This window comes from Lepidochelys olivacea (genome assembly GCF_965140295.1).
Source record: "Lepidochelys olivacea isolate rLepOli2 genome assembly, chromosome: 10".
Lineage (NCBI taxonomy): Eukaryota > Metazoa > Chordata > Testudines > Cheloniidae > Lepidochelys > Lepidochelys olivacea.
Window position 1 is genome coordinate 9,365,628 of NC_140420.1, and position 17,341 is coordinate 9,382,968.

The 17,341-nt window shown below is 42.5% G+C and overlaps 1 protein-coding gene across 2 annotated transcripts in view; it reads left to right on the top strand.

The window, feature by feature from the left end:
* Nucleotides 1-17,341, top strand: part of RNF216 (ring finger protein 216) — a 118,958-nt gene that overhangs the window by 17,302 nt on the left and 84,315 nt on the right. For both annotated transcript variants that reach the window (XM_084641098.1, XM_084641099.1), the window contains exons 2-4: nt 10,520-10,645; nt 11,883-12,016; nt 15,491-16,360. In XM_084641098.1, the coding sequence (XP_084497224.1) occupies nt 10,579-10,645; nt 11,883-12,016; nt 15,491-16,360 (1,071 nt within the window). In that variant the 5' untranslated portion in view covers nt 10,520-10,578. The remainder of the gene's footprint in view (nt 1-10,519; nt 10,646-11,882; nt 12,017-15,490; nt 16,361-17,341) is intronic.

A 17,341-nucleotide genomic window follows, 5' to 3' on the forward strand; every position in this document is an offset into this window, starting at 1 on the left:
CAACGGGGTGGAGAAGCAGAAAAGTTTATTTGAAGCTTCAAAAAGGTACAGGGAGATTTGAATCTCAAATCCTCTACACAAAGCAGGAAGTTACACAGGCTTTTATACATCCTTTTTCCCAGCATACTTATCCAATAGCAAGCTGCCCCAAGTATCCATATAGCCAGCCAATCCAGTTCCCAGCTAGTTCCCTGGTTCTCTGTATCATTTGTTAAACTATACATAAAGCTGCTTTATTCAGCATTGTTCTTCCATATCTCCCGTTTGGCTTTGCTTAGTTTCAGGCAGTCTGACTCTGCAACATATTGTTGCAGATTCTCAGCATAACTGCTGTGTGTGCCTCCAGGCGGGGGGGCCAAGGACACTTGGGCCTAGTACGCAGAGCTGCTGCGAGTGCCTCCAGGCGGGCGGGGGGGGCCAAGGACACCTGGGCCTAGTGCGAGGGGGCTTCATCGACACTCGTGGTCTTCCACCCCATCGAGTTACCTAGTGGCCATGCCCCAGTGTCCCCAACACTCTCAAACAAAAACAAGGCCTCAAATTGCAGTAACCATGTCAAGGTTCCTCCCCCACTCTGAACTCTAGGGTACAGATGTGGGGACCTGCATGAAAAACCTCCTAAGCTTATCTTTACCGGCTTAGGTCAAAACTTCCCCAAGGTACAAAATATTCCACCCGTTGTCCTTGGATTGGCCGCTACCACCACCAAACTAATACTGGTTACTGGGGAAGAGCTGTTTGGACGCGTCTTTCCCCCCAAAGTGCTTCCCAAAACCTTGCACCCCATTTCCTGGACAAGGTTTGGTAAAAAGCCTCACCAGTTTGCCTAGGTGACTACAGACCCAGACCCTTGGATCTTAAGAACAATGAACAATCCTCCCAACACTTGCACCCCTCCTTCCCTGGGAAATGTTGGATAAAAAGCCTCACCAATTTGCATAGGTGACCACAGACCCAAACCCTTGGATCTGAGAACAATGAAAAAGCATTCAGTTTTCTTACAAGAAGACTTTTAATAAAAATAGAAGTAAATAGAAATAAAGAAATCCCCCCTGTAAAATCAGGATGGTAGATATCTTACAGGGTAATTAGATTCAAAAACATAGAGAACCCCTCTAGGCAAAAACTTAAGTTACAAAAAAGATACACAGACAGAAATAGTTATTCTATTCAGCACAATTCTTTTCTCAGCCATTTAAAGAAATCATAATCTAACACATACCTAGCTAGATTACTTACTAAAAGTTCTAAGTTTCAGAGTAACAGCCGTGTTAGTCTGTATTCGCAAAAAGAAAAGGAGTACTTGTGGCACCTTAGAGACTAACCAATTTATTTGAGCATGAGCTTTCGTGAGCTACAGCTCACTTCCATTCCTGGTCTATCCCTGGCAGAAACCAGCATATAGACAGACACACAGACCCTTTGTTTCTCTCCCTCCTCCCAGCTTTTGAAAGTATCTTGTCTCCTCATTGGTCATTTTGGTCAGGTGCCAGCGAGGTTACCTTTAGCTTCTTAACCCTTTACAGGTGAGAGGAGCTTTCCCCTGGTCAGGAGGGATTTCAAAGGGGTTTACTCTTCCCTTTATATTTATGACACCATTCCTCTAGCCAGTCATCTTTCAGGGCTCACTTTGGCATTATAGGCTGAGTGACCAAGGTTCCCTCATCCTTGGAGCTGAGCATACTGCTTTTCCAACATAGGACTCTCCTCTTCAGCTGTCCAGAGTAACTAGACAATACAAAACCTCACCACAAGGGCATTAGTCTGATTTGACTCACCTTGTTTGGAAAGCCTTTGTTTGAGGATAGGTCCATCAGGGACGCAACCCCATGCTCCAGGTGTCCCTAACAGCTAGAAGCTAGGACCGGATGATGGGATTGATCCCTTTATAATTGCCCTCTTCTGTTCGTTCCCTCTGAAGCAGCTAGCACTGGCCACTGTCAGATGACAGGATATGGGCTAGCTGGACCATTGGTCTGACCCAGTTTGGCCCTTCTTATGAACCTTCTAGTACTTGAATTTGACAAGTGGTAACAGAGGAAGTAACTTTAAAGGCACAGTCAACTTTGAAATGTAGATGGTTTCAAAATGAGTTAAAAGTAGTATTAGATACACCTGCCTCTGAGTCCTCTTGCCAATATTTGTGACTTGATAATTACTTTCCAACTTTTTAAAATGTCGCTCTTCTTCACCCCCCCACCCCACCCCAGTTGATATGTGGAAAACCCCACACAAATAGCAAAAACTGTCCCTCCAGGAAAATTGGCTATTCATAGTGCTCTCTGAGGAACATTCAGTTTACTTTTTTGCTAATCTTTAAACTATAGTGGTCATAGATGTTACTAGTAATAAAAGTGAATGGAGAGAACACCCTGGAGAAATATGGTTAAATGATGGTGGTCATAAAAGAGGCATTGTTTTAGTGGTAAAAAGGGTATAAACTATGATAGCACTATCTATTATTATTATTTTAAGTGCAGTAAGCTATGCTGCAGCTGGAAACAAAGTGGCCTCGCCAGCGAAAGTCTTTGTCCACACATTCATAACTTCTAGAGCCATGGTTCTCAACCAGGGGTACGTAGAGGTCTTCCATGGGGTACATCAACTTAGCTAGATATTTTCCTAGTTTTACAACAGACTACATAAAAAGCACTAGCGAAGTCAGTACAAACTAAAATTTCATACAATGGCTTGTTTATATGGCTCTATAAACACTACACTGAAAAGTAAGTACAATATTTATATTCCAATTGATTTATTTTATAATTTTATGGTAAAAATGAGAAAGTGAGCAATTTTTCAGTAATAGTGTGCTGAGACACTTCTTTTTTGTATTTTTATGTCTGATTTTGTAAGCAAGTAATTTTTAAGTGAGGTGAAACTTGGGGTTACACAAGACAAACCAGACTCCTGAAAGGGGTACAGTAGTCTGGAAAGGTTGAGAGGCACTGTTCTAGAGCAGTGGTCTCCAAACTTTTTTGATCGCGCACCCCCAGGGAAAAAATGATGGAAGGACTGCCACCGGCGTGCTGCCAGTGCTTCTCCTGCCACGCACTCCCAGGGGTCGTCTTGCACACCCCACTTTGGAGACCACTCTTCTAGAGGACAGGACAGTGTTTACTCGACTGGAGCCAGTGTTCTCATCGTATTTCCCCCCCCTCCCAGTGCGTCTGCTGTCCTTTGACCTTGGCGCAAGTGTAATACATAAATACAGAACATTAAATGACACTTTTAAAGACAACTATTATAAAAAATAACTAAGCAGAGTTCCCCTCTAAATTCTTGTGCCATCTGAACATATCCATCCCAACACAAACAAGGAGAGGCTGAGAAGTACTTGGGGAGGGCACTTTGCGTTCTGTCCCTTGCACGCAGAATTTCTTTGGGTTGTTGTTCTTGGAATTTCCTTTTTTTTTTTTTTTAATTCAACTTAAGTCACCACTGCACATTCCTGGTATTTTTCATAAGGGTTTTTGATAGTCCTCGGAAGTTCCAGTACATCAATGATCTCAACATATTCAGTACACTAGAGTAGCTTCTTCAGCTTTTTGCTGCAATTGGGACAGCAGGAGGCTTTGCAAATCATGATGTCCTTAGGCATGGGCCATGACTGGAAAGTACACCTATGAGTCTAGAAGTAAGTAGAGGGATACTGCCAACTTGAAGTCTAGTAGGTATAAAAAATTAAAAGTAGTTTTAGGTACTACACCTGTTAAAGTGCCCTACCAGTCTTTGTGGTTTTACAATCACACTGTTCTATGAATTTTTCTCCCTTATTGCAGTGTGAAAGACCCACACACAGAGTAGTGGATGCTGACTATACATTTCTGTCAAATAGGCAGAGTAAAGAAGCAGAAATAGAGAGAAATAACTCTTTAATCTCATCTTGGTTAAGTAAGAAGGGTAGGGGAGCTTCAATGTGATTCCATTTTTTTGTTTATGATGGTGTTCCTTTAATATACTGTAAGCTGCTCACAGAGGCTACAAAATCGTGGTACAAACTGTGTATCATCCTCCCAAAGATTGTTAGCCTAAAGGGAGTGAAATATAAATCCCAGTTCAATCTTCTCCTGTGTTGGTGGAAGTACAGGGACAGAATAGCTTGTCTGCCATATTTCTGTGTATTTCTTCTCCATTTTTTGGACAGGTTTAATCCTTTTGTTAGTATCCTTTGAATGGACCGTATTGGAATTGTGGTGGTGATTAGTCTGGTTATAAGTAGGTTTATACTTCCCTTGTAACTAAAGTCCTACAAATGAGGATGTAGTGTAACTTTTTTTTTCATCTTTTTTGCTCATTTTCTTTACTATTCGTGCAGTGAAAGACCGTGTTCATTCAGTGTAAAACTGTAGGGTTCTTTGATCTTTGTTGCCTATCGAATTGTTTCCAGCCTGGCACTACAAACTCATATCAATTTCTTATTCATGCCACTTGGTGGAACTTGTCCATGCTTATAGGTTCTTGAAACAAACCCTTATTAGGATATTAATGAATGTCTTGTTCTGGGTGAAAGTCTGTTTTTACCTTTTTTAGAGTGATTCATCTTTGGCTTTTTGATCACTGCCCTTCAGGAAAAGAAAAGTGGTAAGATGGAAGGAGTTGGCACTGCACTGAGTCTGGCCTTTACTCATGAAGTTGTTTCGATGGTACATGGCAGTCAAATTCAGAATGCCATCCATTACGTTTTTTTTTTTTTCAAAGCTCCGTCATTTTCTGGGTATATGTGCACATGTCATTCTACTGCAGGGGAGGGCAGGTTTGTCTCCTTTAAATTTGTTTGAGATACGATCTGTCTATGTATCTGCTTGCCATTACTCCTCAGGATGTTAAAAACTTGTCCACTCTAAGTGTTTTTTTTTCTTGTGAAGTAATTGGAAGAGTTTTCCCTCTGGGTGAAACAGCTGGTTATGGAGAATAAAATCCTGGTTTCTTAGTTTTTTGCCTTGAGCAGTAATTTTCTGATGTGGACACCAATGTTTTAGTTCCCAGCATGACGAGTCATGTTGCGGAGGAGGGAACAGGACTAGCTAAATTGTTATGGACCAATTTGGATGGGGTTTGGAAGGAGAAGTTCTCTGAAAGTTCTTCTGCACTAAAGCATATTGCCAATATTGTTGCAACCCCTAGCAACCTGTAAAACACCACACATGCACACACAGGCGCTTGCAGTTGTTTGGCCTTCCTCTGAGCAAAACTGATTACTGTGACATGCATTACTCAGTGCAGTGTCACTGGGGGCTTTTTTGCAGTGATTGTGTAGATAGCAAATGCTAATGGCGCAATGACAATGGTGCAATTAGTCCTCCCTATGCAGTCCCAAAATTCTCCTGCCTACCTTTTGGTGAGAGTTTTGACAGCTTGTGCATGGCTTATCACCTGACAAGCCACTTTCCTGTTAGCTGCATGCAGGCTCTGAAAGCAGCCAAGGTTGGGTAATTGCAAAAATCCACGGGTCCTGCATTGCTATCAGGGAATACTGTGCAGGGCCTTCTTACACTGTGTGCCTCTCTAGCTAAAATAGATGCACTACATTATTGCAATTTGCTTTAATCAGTTGCATCGGTGCAAGGTGAAATGAAGCAACTTGTAATGTAATGCTGACAATAGCTCATCTTAATTAATTAGCCTCTTACAGTTTGTATGGCAACTTCCACCTTCTCTGTATATATATGTGACTTCTTACTGTATGTTCCATTCTATATGACTGTATATATATGACTTCTTACTATATGTTTCATTCTATGCAGCCGATGAAGTGGGTTGTAGCCCACGAAAGCTTATGCTCTAAGAAATGTGTTAGTCTCTAAGGTGCCACAAGTACTCTTGTTCTTTTTGTAATGTAGACAAGACCTTAAACACAAGAATATTTATATTAAATATTGACAACTGGCAGCCTAGGGGCTGGTTAATTTTAGGTCCTGTCTACAGAAAATGACACAATGCTGTCTTTGTTAAAAAGATAATCGTCACAGTAAGGGCTATTTTCCTCAGTAGTGCCAGCAGTTAATGTCAGAGTCCTCCTCAGTAGGTTATTAATTATGCCCTGTGTGCAACATTAACTCTTGCATGTTGCAAAGAGAACTATTAACTTTCTTTATTTGATGTTGGGTTCAGTTTCTTAAACTGGGGTGTTCTGCCTGGTGTAGTGGGTCTGGGTGTGGTTGACTGTGCCAGTAAGGAAAAACTGCTCTATTTTCCTAGAGCATTGACTCTCACTGCTGGTGCTGTAAATTTGTATTGAGCAACATCCTTGCTCTACTGATCTGAAAACACTTCTTTCAACACTCAATCATGCTTATTTGTCTACAGTCATGGGCTTTGCAGCCGTGTATTTGCACACTGCCCTGTAGCTAAGGCTTGTTTTCCTAGCTGGGAGTTAGCAGAGTCTCTAGTGCTGAGATTCAATATGTGCTTTAGACTTTGTGAAGTTCATTCTTCGTTTTGCCTCTGTATTTCTTATGCAGATGATAAAGGTGACTAGTTGTTTGGATATACTTTAACTGTTTCCTTCCTCTTTCTGTAGCTGCTGCCGTTACTGCAGTTTGTCTACAGTAGTAAAGTAGAATCCTAGGGACTGAAATGTACCACTTTTCAAATGACTGGCAGATAGGGTCTTTGTATAGCAAGTTCTCAGCTGTGTTCCTTCTGCCCTGCATAAGAATGCATACTTCATGTCTGTAATATAGATCACTTTTCCATCCTCACAGTGGGCAATTAACTCTTACATCAAAAAGGAACCCTTTTTACCTACAGGACAACTTTGGGCTCCGAGCTCCTATTAAAATATACGTATTTGAAGTTGGGAGTTTGGGGAACTGGGAGTGGGAAGGACAGGAGTTGTTAGGTGGTGTGATAACCCCGTTATTGTCTAGTATGTAAAATACAAACTTGCAGTGTGCCATCTTCTGTTCATTCTGGTGATGGGGTTTTGAGGTGTGGGGGGAGCATCTGTTTGTACTGGTGCATGATGGGAGTAGACACATAGCACATGTGACTTTCAAAGCATCTAGAGACCTAGAGTGTCTTGGGTGGTTCCTGTGCAGAAGAGCTGTTCTAATTTATACTCTTACAGGCCCTGTTTAACTTCTGTGTCAGCTTAATTAAATGTGTCTAAACGTCATAAACTTCTCCTATGACAAGTTTGAACTCCTCAAAGCAAGGTGTTTCAGACTTGTGGTTTTTAAAAAAAAAAAAAAAAAAGCACCAGCCCACCACCACCTCCTTGCCCCACTGTGTATAGTCACCTAACTTAGACTCTAAGGCAGTGGTTCTCAGCTAGGGTACATGTACCCCTTGAGGTACACAGAGGTCTTCCAGGGGGTACACCAACTCATCTAGATATTTGCCTAGTTTTACAACAGGCTACATAAAAAGCACTAGCAAAGTCAGTACAAACTAAAATTTCCTACAGACAATGACTTGTTTATACAGCACTATATGCTGAAATGTAAATACAATACTTATATTCCAATTGATTTATTCTATAAATATGACAAAAATGACAGTGAACAATTTTTCAGTACTAGTGTGCTGTGACACTTTTTTTTTGTATTTTTATGTCTGATTTTGTAAGCAAGGAATTAAGTGAGGTGCAACTTGAGGGTACGCAAGACAAATCAGACTCCTGAAAGGGGTACAGTAGTCTGGAAAGGTTGAGTGCCATTGCTCTCAGGTAATTTGGTTTGCTTCCCTGCCACTTTGTCTTCGACATTTCCTCTCCCTCCTGCAACTGAAATAGCCATGGACTGTCACAAAAAGCAAGATGGAAATCTCTTTGTCATGGTGTTGTAGCGTCGTTGGTCCCAGGATATTAGAGAGGCTGTATGGGTGAGGCAATCTTGTATTGAACCAACTTCTGTTGAGCTAACCAGATCTCTTCTTTAGTTGATTCAGTAAAAATTACCACTGTATCCCTCTTGTTTCTCTAAGATGAAAATCTGTTGTTTATGCTGGAATGGCTTCTGGAATCTTCCTTTGAGTTCATAGTCCAGATTCTCTTTTGTGCTGGAATAGTCAGTTGGGTGCCATCTTGCACATTTCTCACATTCAGATGTGAGAAACTTCATCAGGGTGAGAAACTAATCCAAGCCAAAATCCTCTGCCTTATAAAGGAATCTAATCTCTTGTAGAGAGTAAAGCATGATCTGAGGGCATTTGCCAGGTGTTAAGAACAAAGTCTGTGAAAGACAACGAGTTCCCGGGATTCCTTCACTTGCCTGTTTGCAGTGTTGGTGTGGGTGTGCCATGGACGGGGGAATAATACGTATTTGCATTCTGTATGTTCACTGCCAGGGAAAGTGTAGTGCACAGTACCGTGATACATACCTGAAAGCTCCAGCTAGATGAATGAAGTGTCAATTTGGGATTTCATTGTGTGTTCTCAAACAGTTTAAAGATTCATAGAAAATCAAGATGAAAAACTGTTCTACCAGTAGATAAAATTGCTCCTGAGTTCAACTTCTGCATAATTCTAGTTCACTGCTTTCTTCATAGTACAGATACCATCTCTTATTGGCTCTAGAAAAAAACTGTGATATGGCTTGCTTCATAAAGTACGGATAGTGGTGATGGGGTTTATCAACTGATAACAGTGCCATTATTTCAATTGCTACAGTTTTGTCCAGTTACCAGCCTACACAAATAGTTAGTGTCTTCTACCAGCAGATGGCAGCAGAAAACCCCACCTGATAGTCTGTGTCATTCTTTGGTTTACCTCTGAAGACTGAGAATGGCATTTCTGGTAGTGTAAGTCTAGAGTTTTTCCTTTAGGGATCCTAAAATGAGCTACCCATCTCTCCCACCAGGCTCTGGTAGTTTAAAGCCAGTTTGTCACTTTCTCCATAGCATCTCATGCCTCCTTGATCTCATCCGCTTTCAGTCACTTTAGCCTGTTCCTCAGAATAAAAGAAAACTGGACCATGTCCTGTTTTGAGGAGCATTGAGAATTTTCTGCCAAAGACTGGGTGTGGGTGTGCACGTGGGAGGGTTGGCCAAGCAGCGCCTGGAGGACCCCAGAGATGCTTAGTCTGTATCAGGAAGAGCTATTCAGATAAGTGTATGAAGACTTTGTCCTCTACGTCTGAGTCCTTCTCTGTGAAGCATGTGTGCGCTTCTACTCTGCATCTATAATTAAGGCTAAGACTTTGTTTCGGTTACTTTTAGTAAAAGTCACAGACAGGTCACAGTCAACAAACAAAAATTCACGGAAGACGTGACCTGTTAGTGACTCTTGCTGTTCTGTGATTTCCTCTGTCACCGTGGTGGCTGGCAGATGTGCCCCCCTCCCCCCCGCCCAGGGCAGCTAGGAGCTGTGGGGTACCCATATTTCCCAAAGAGAAAAAGGGAGACCCCAGCCACTCCTTGAGGAGTCCCCCTCTATTCCCCCCCCCATGCGAGGCTGTCTCCCATCCCTGGAACCCTGAGGGGGAGCCCCTTCAGGAGACTGTCACCTGTTAGTGGAACCCTGCCAGGGCCCCGCTGCCTGCCAGCTTGAGTCCCACAGTTCCTGGGGCTGAAGCAGAGAATTTCACGGAGGTCTCGAAGTCACGGATTCAGTGATTTCCATGACATAAACGTAGCCTTATCTGTAATGCACCCATGTGAGCATCTTTACAAACTCCTAGAACAGATTCAGTGGTGTAACACAGTCTCTCCCTAGAGAGGCTCTGCGGAAGCTATTTTCTGTGGTTTCTCCTGTCCTTTGTTTTGCCGATGGGTGGTGGTGGTTGAAATCCTACTTCCCCATTGTTCTTTTCCAGGTCAGAAGAGTGGCAGCTTCTTACTCGTCTAGTTTTCTTTCCTATCAAGTCTTTCTATACTGGAATAGGCATTCCATCTGTTGAATGACTTGTGATCTTGGCTGAAAACTAGGAATAAAGGAGAGATTTAATTGTTATCTGAGTTTCCTGGCTTGTTTGCCAGAACACTAAAATTAAACCAAGTTTAAATGATTCCTTTCTTTGGATGACATTTAAAATAACTAGGCCTTTGGCTTCAAGAATGGCCCTCTCAGTGCAGTGGTAGAAACAATAAATCTGAGAAGCAGATCCCATCAGTGAATTAAAGACTGTAGATGAGGCTGTTTCAAAATTAGGTGAAGTGTAATGGTGAGGTCTGCCTTTAAAATGGCCAGAGATACTACCTGTCTTAGTTCTGACTAGTACAGTAAATATCAAACACTGATTCTCTCCAGTGAAGGGCCACCTTTACCTTTTGCTTGACTCTAGTAGCTTCCAAAAAAATCACCTTTGCACCTCAAGTGGCTTGTTTTTTCTTTGCTTAATATGATCACCGTGTCACAGGCTTAGCTCCCTTAAAATGTGTGTGCTTGGCTTTTCCTGAAGTAATTTTGCATTTCTAGAACCTGCAATGGAAAAAATCCAACTGAGCACAGTTGCAGTAGGGTCTTGGAACACAATTGTTCCTGAACTGAAATTAGTCCGTGTGTGGTGTGGGCTCTGAAGAGAGAACAAGATGGGACCATCTGTGTGTTCACTCCCATTTCTGTCTTGTTTTTCAGGTCCTGAGGTTGTGATTGCCATGCTCAGGTATTGATGCTCATATGCACAACTGTTTAAAATGGCAGAGGGAGGTGGCAACGAAGAGGTAATTCACTTGAACAGTTTCCGTAGCCACAGTGGGAAAGGTAAGTAACTTCACATGCACTTGCAAAGTCCCTAGATCGAACACTAGTGCTTGCAAGCAGTAAACCTCTGAAAGCTGTGAGAGTAATACCTAAGATGTTAGCATGCTTTGCTGCACCAAATCACATACTCAATTGGTTGCCAAGAAGTGTGAATTTCTCCTTCTCCCGTTCCACTTTCTTCAGGCAGTTTGCTAAACTCCTGGAAATAGCCGCTCAGAATAGAGCTACTTTCACAAATCTTTGAGAGGCTAGTAGCGCAGCCTACCTTTTAAGGGTCTCCTGGCATGGAGGCTGGCTTTGCATTCATGTCCTAATAGACTATGTAAGTTGGCATTTGTTCCTTCACAGGTGGAGTTTAAAATACCGGTGTCTTTGTGTATTTGGAGATAAAGGGATAAATCTGTTCTCTGTAGGCAAGTGATGGGCTGTCATGGCAGTTTTTTGTTGTACTGGATTACTGAAGGTTGAACCAAAATCTTGAGTATCAAATCCATGCTTTGCCTCTGGGATAAGAGAAACCATAAATCTCTGGATGAAAAGTTTGTTCAAGGTTCCAGTAACTCTGTTTATTTTCTGTGTTCTTATTTCATTCTTGGAAAGAGCCTTTTAAGATAGGGACACCACTTCCTGGCAGAATACACTTTTGTCTGGAGTAGTAGATTTCCTAAAGCCGGTGATCCTACCTCATTCACTCAGACTCCTGCTAGGTCATTCTTTGCTTTCATAAGCAAATGAATGACACTTGGATCCCTTTCCCTCCTCCAGCACCTGCTCAAATGATCAATCAAATGAACAGCCTTTAAGATGTTGACCGTGCTGGAGCCTCCTGTATGCAGTGCCTCCTATCCCATTCCTTGTGGAAATGAATTGAAGAAGCTGAGCACTGAGACTAGAGTATCTATTAGCACTTGCAGCAGCCTGTGCTGCTATACCATTCCTAAACCAACTCCTGCTGGAATCTGAGATGAGGATTTGCGCAGCACTAAAGAATAAACTTATTTTTTACATATGCTTCTGTTTGAGGTGTCTTCTGCTGTTGTCTGCACTTGTATAGATTTCCTTACGTTAGTATGCTGACTGGTAAGGATTCTAACAATGAATTTGAGATCCTTTCCCCATTATAGCATTGCAAACTTTAGGACTTCTATTTTTATTTTAAGATTGAAATTGTAGGATCTAAATGTTTGAGCTGCTGCAAACCTTTAGCAAATAGATAATGTTATCTGCCTTACTGCAGAGTGGATAAACAGGAGAGATGAAGGACTTATCACCATATCGGACTCCTCAGATGAAGAATTGCCTTTGTTGCTAGATACGCCAGTTCAGCAGCGGCAGGAGGAAGACGACGACGATGTAGTCATCCTGGTGGAGGTGATTTTCATATGTTGTACACATTACCACATTATTCTTTGCCTCTCTGAATAATCTATTGTGCAGGTGAATAACATGCTCCTTCAGAGCTCACAGTGACCACTGTGGTAGCTTATTCAGCAGGAGCACCTGAGCTTAGTGTTAGCTGATGGCTGCATTGGCAACTTTTTGGGATCTCAGCTCCTCCATCTTATTTGGGTAAAGTGAGGTTAACAAAACCATGCTGCTTAAGACAGGTGGTGTAGCCAACAAAGATTACAGCTCCCAGCATATAATGATTTTTCTCTTAATCCAAGAAGATGGAGTACTGTATACTGGGATGTGTAGGGCTGCTCCATATTTAAAATGAGGGTGGTCGTGGACTTTGCTTGATTTATGGGCATGTCAGCCACTTCTGCAGTCAAGAGCACAAAATTCTTGCCCACTGCTTTCAGTAAACTTCTGGACTTGCATTTAGCCATCTGGCATGTCTCAGTAATCAAATCTGAGCGTTAAGAACCAGAATGTCCTGACCGCTGACACATAAGGGAACCTGTGGTAAACTGACTCTGTGTTTCCAGCCTTCTTAAGAGAAAAGCAGTGTAAGGTAAGTGTGCAATGACTGTTTTTGGCTTTAATCTTTAACATGAAAAGGATCAAGCAATGCCATATGGTCTTAAATTTAACCATTTCCGTGTAGTATACCAGTGCCCTGGTTTGATGCCTACATATTATACTTTGGGGGCATATGCTCCTGGCACAATGTTGAATGCATTGCATTCTTGACTTCAGTTTTGTATGCAATAAGCTTTTGCCAAGGCATGCAATTGTGGGGCTATTGACTACTGCTTTCCTCTAACACCTTTCTTCTCCTCTCCATATGCACTGCTTTGGGTCTTGGGCCGGCACCTCTTTCTTGGGATGGAAAGGAGCATTTTTTTCACTCTGACTGCATTTGGGATGCAGTCGCCAGTGTGTTAACCATAATTGCTTTAGCAGGTCTCATCTAGACTCAGACTCTGCAATTCTAGTCCCTCTGGGGCAACAACAGTGGTGATTAGTGATCAAGGTATATTTTTTTATTTAGAACAAAAACATTTAAGAGAAACATCTTAAAAATAGTAAATCAGCCTAAACATAATGCTTGCTTACCACTCCCTGGATCTGGGAAGGCCCAATTCCTTAGATTCCTCCATGGAGCCTGTCTCCCTAGACGACTCCTGACAAGTGCCCTTACCTTCTCAGGAATCCACTTTTAAATGTTTGAATCCCTTTGAGCTGGTAGGTTCCAGCATTACAAAACAAGGTTTACAGTTGGAGACAAGATACAACATCTCTGAAGTTAACAGTTGGTGCCACATTGTCTTTCTAGTATGTGCCTAGGTGTTCTGATCTGGGAAGGCATTGTTTTTCTTTCCTCTTTTGTTCTTCCCCCACAGCTCCAATATAAGTTAGAGGAGTGCATTCACATAGGAAAGCCTCGTAACCCAGAACACACAATCTTCCCTTGCTGACCTGGTCTCACACAGTGTTAATAAAATTATTATAGTTCATTGCTTCCCAGCTCCACTTTTGCCACACCACCTTGCCAACATTTTCTCTCTAGTTTCTTGGAGGTGGTTATCTTTCCTTGGGGGCGACGGTCAATACAAAAATATCTCCGAGGTTGCTCTCAGTACTGTTGCTGTGGAGAGGTGAAGTCCAAGAGCATTGTCACCCTGAATTCTCCTGACTAAGCAACCCAAGGGTTTGGTACAGTTTAGGGACACAGGTTGTCAGGTGTACTACAAAAGGGATCCATGCTTTCTCCATGTCAGAGGGGACAACTAAGTTGTAAGTGGATCTCTTGAGATGATTGGATACTTAGTGTATCATGGTATGTTCATTGTTTTTCTCTAAATAAGCAGAAGCATAGTACTTGAAGACAATGTAAACAGAGTTTTACAGTTAACCAAAGCAGCTCTGTGGCCAAACTTTTTACCTTGTTGTACTCTTAACTTGGATCCTGAATTCTGGATTTTAAGTGAACTAAAATGACTTAAATACCTTACTCTCAACTCCTTAACAGAATATGTATAGATCTCTTTCAGTATCACTCCTCCTACTCTTCTGTTTCTCTTTCCTCCAATCCTTGTCAATTTACTCTGCCCAGTGTGCAAAATTAACCACTTCCTGCCTCCTCCCACTTGCATCTGAGTACATTCCTCCACTGGCCCCTAACACATGCATCTGGCTCTTGGTGTCACACAAACCCTGTTCTTCAAATTTCTTAAAAGTCTCTTCTGTGACAGGCTTATGAACTGTACTTTTCCACTGAATGTAATGTTAGTGTAGGAAAAAGTATAACCACTGAGTGGGCATTAACACCACCACCACATTACCCTGTTGCTGTAACTCTTGTCTGTCCGTCACCTTCCCTCGTAATGTCTTGTATCCTAAATATGCACAAGTTCCCTGTGATATGGAGCTTGTCTCATATCTCTAAAATGCAAGACACACTTATGGCACATGGTGCCATAACCTGATTTTTGGAGTTCTATCCCTGCAAGACTTAATGAGTCCTCAGAGGCAGACATCAGCTCCCTACACTTTTTTGACAGTTAATGTTGCAAGAAAACACAGGACTTGAACCAGACTGCCAGACTGGGTTCTAATGGGTTACAAAACCTTTTGGTTTATCTAAAAATACTTCTAAATATGCTTTTTGATGATCTGGTGCATAATACATTCTCAGATTTTAGTTACATTTTTCTAAAGCTGCAGAAATACACATGTGATATTCAGGCAAAGCATATTCTACCTTATAACATTATTTCTCACCTGCACTTGTCGTCATACAGAACAAGTTCAAAAACTGCAACTTACTTAGATTGTTCTAAAAAGCATATTTTACCTTCAAGCTATTTTAAAAAATCCTATAAGTTGTCCAGTTTTTTTCCCATTAAAGCAACTACAGGTGTCTAGCAAAACCGATTTCTTAACAGAGTGCCCATTACATTCCAGTGTTTGAAAAACATAGGAATGGCTCTTCAGCCTCGATTCATGGGTTACAAACCTCAGTCTGCCAGAAGCAGAAACAGTGGCTGGGACTAGCGCATGAATTCTGGTTCCTGCTGCCTGTTAAGTGAATTGGTGAACTGAGGTGTGGTTATCAAACTGGTCAGAGTTCCCACTTCTTATTTTAATGGTGGGCGGCGCAGAGTGATAGGAGTCCATTCAAATCATGTGTACTTAGTTTGCCCAGACATCTTTTACTATTAGTTTTGGTCAGAGTTAAAATACAGTTGAACTGTGTTACGAGAAAATCATGAAATATAGGGTAGGGCAAGTTGCCTGTAATGAGTATTTGAGCTCTTATCCTACTGCTTGCTAAACATCTTACTTCCCCTGCCTCAGGCCAGAGTTTTAGTTGGATGCACAGGTCATCTAGACAGACTTCTCCATGACATATGCAAAATGGAGTGCTCCCACTATTCAGTTTTCTTTTCTTTTTAGACCCCAAAACAGCAGGTTCTGCGTCCCAATGTCATCAGATCCGCTGCGAAGTGGCAAGGTGTGAACCAGCTGGGAGAAGTATCTAAGGGTGACATGGCATTGAAGAGCTTACATCTGCAAGAGGGGATTCGGCCTTTTGTGGTGTGCCAGAGAACCCATTGTAACCACATGGGGGAGAATGGTGCAGGGCCAAGCAGAGACAAGAATGGAAACCATGCCTCACAGCTGCCTGGACCCTCTGAACACTGTAGGCACAGGGTTGAAAGAGGGGGTGATTCAGAGCCTGGGCCAAGTGTGGTTCAAGCAATAAAGACAAGTCCAAGTCCCAGTGGTGAAAGGGAAATAATCAACCTGGAGGAAGCTGGCTTCCTACCTAAATGGGAGGAAAATCTGGAAGTACAGGACCAGGAGGATGAAGACCTGGATCAACACCTCTTACAAAACCTCAGAGGAGCAATTGCTGCTGCAGCAGCTGCAAGCAGACAGGCCACCAGAGACAACAGTCGGTTGGATCATCCTTATTTCCAGCCTGTAGACAATGAGCCACGTACTGTAGCAAGCTGTTGTGCTCCACAGCAAGGGCAGCCTGAAGCAGAACTGGGATCTTTGCTAAGGGCATACCGGGAGGAGAACCCTGGGCCAGCCTTTCCCAGACCTGAACCACAACAGGATGGGATTCCAGGCCCAGCTTCTCCTCAACCAGCTCATCCACCAGAGGAAATGAGAGGCCAGTGGGCAGCAATAGACAATGAACAGCCAGGCCCAGCCTTCCCTGCACAGGGATCACATGAGCCTGGCTCTGGTAACGTTCCAGAGCAAGGAGCTGCTGGGCAGGATGAAGACCTCACTGCCCTGCTCATCAAAGAAACAGTAAGTATTCTGTGTGCTGTGTTAGCTGAGGAAGTCACCACATTCACTTGCCCACACTGTGCATTTATAGCCTTTAAAAATGATTGGGATTTTTGACAGAACATGTCCTGATACAGCACTTCACGAGTTCAAAGCACAGCTCCCATTGATTTCAGTTGCAACTGTGAGTGCCTGTTACCTTGTCAAATCAGACCCCAGGGTCTCAAGTTGGACACCCAGAAAATGAACACACAATTAGTGACCACTTGTGAAAAGTTAGGCAAAAGTCATTTAAACTGAATATATCTCAAGGAACTCTGTGGCAGTGGCAGGGATTGAATTCAGTTCTCCAGGGTAGCATTCATCTATCCTTACCATGAGACCCTCCTGCCTCGTTCACTACATGTTTTTTGACTTCAGCAACAAATGAATCTAGGGTCCTACAGACATGTCTCCTTTACTACACAGCCCTGATTCATCTTCAGAGCAGTTTCATTCTGTGCACTGAATGAAGCAGAGGACCTGTGGAAATAATAGTATGTGATCCTGCAATTATAGACTGCATTATAATGCATAAAACAAAGGGGCTGAATTAAGGTTGCCTGAGCAACCTTAATTATAGCATTTCCTAACGTCTGAGTGCCTGAGTTGGCATCCTTAATACTGTTCTTTTTAATATAGAGTTGTTGAGTGTAACTTCCTAAATTTTTTAAAAAGCCATCTGAAAAACAAATTCCATCATGTGGCATCATATTGACATTCACATGGGTCATCAGCAGGATTGACACCTTTAGATCCATCTCACTTGAGCCAAAAGAGTAAATGATAGCAGTAGAAGGTTGTCATCCTCTATGTGGACTAGCACTAGAAGTGGATGAGACTCTTTGCCAGTAGCTTTCACAGATGTCTGACAGCAGAGGAATGGTGAGACTTGGGAATCTTGGGTTCTGTTCCCAGTTCTGAAGGAGTGTGTTCTCTAGTGGGCACAGATTCTCCTGCTCA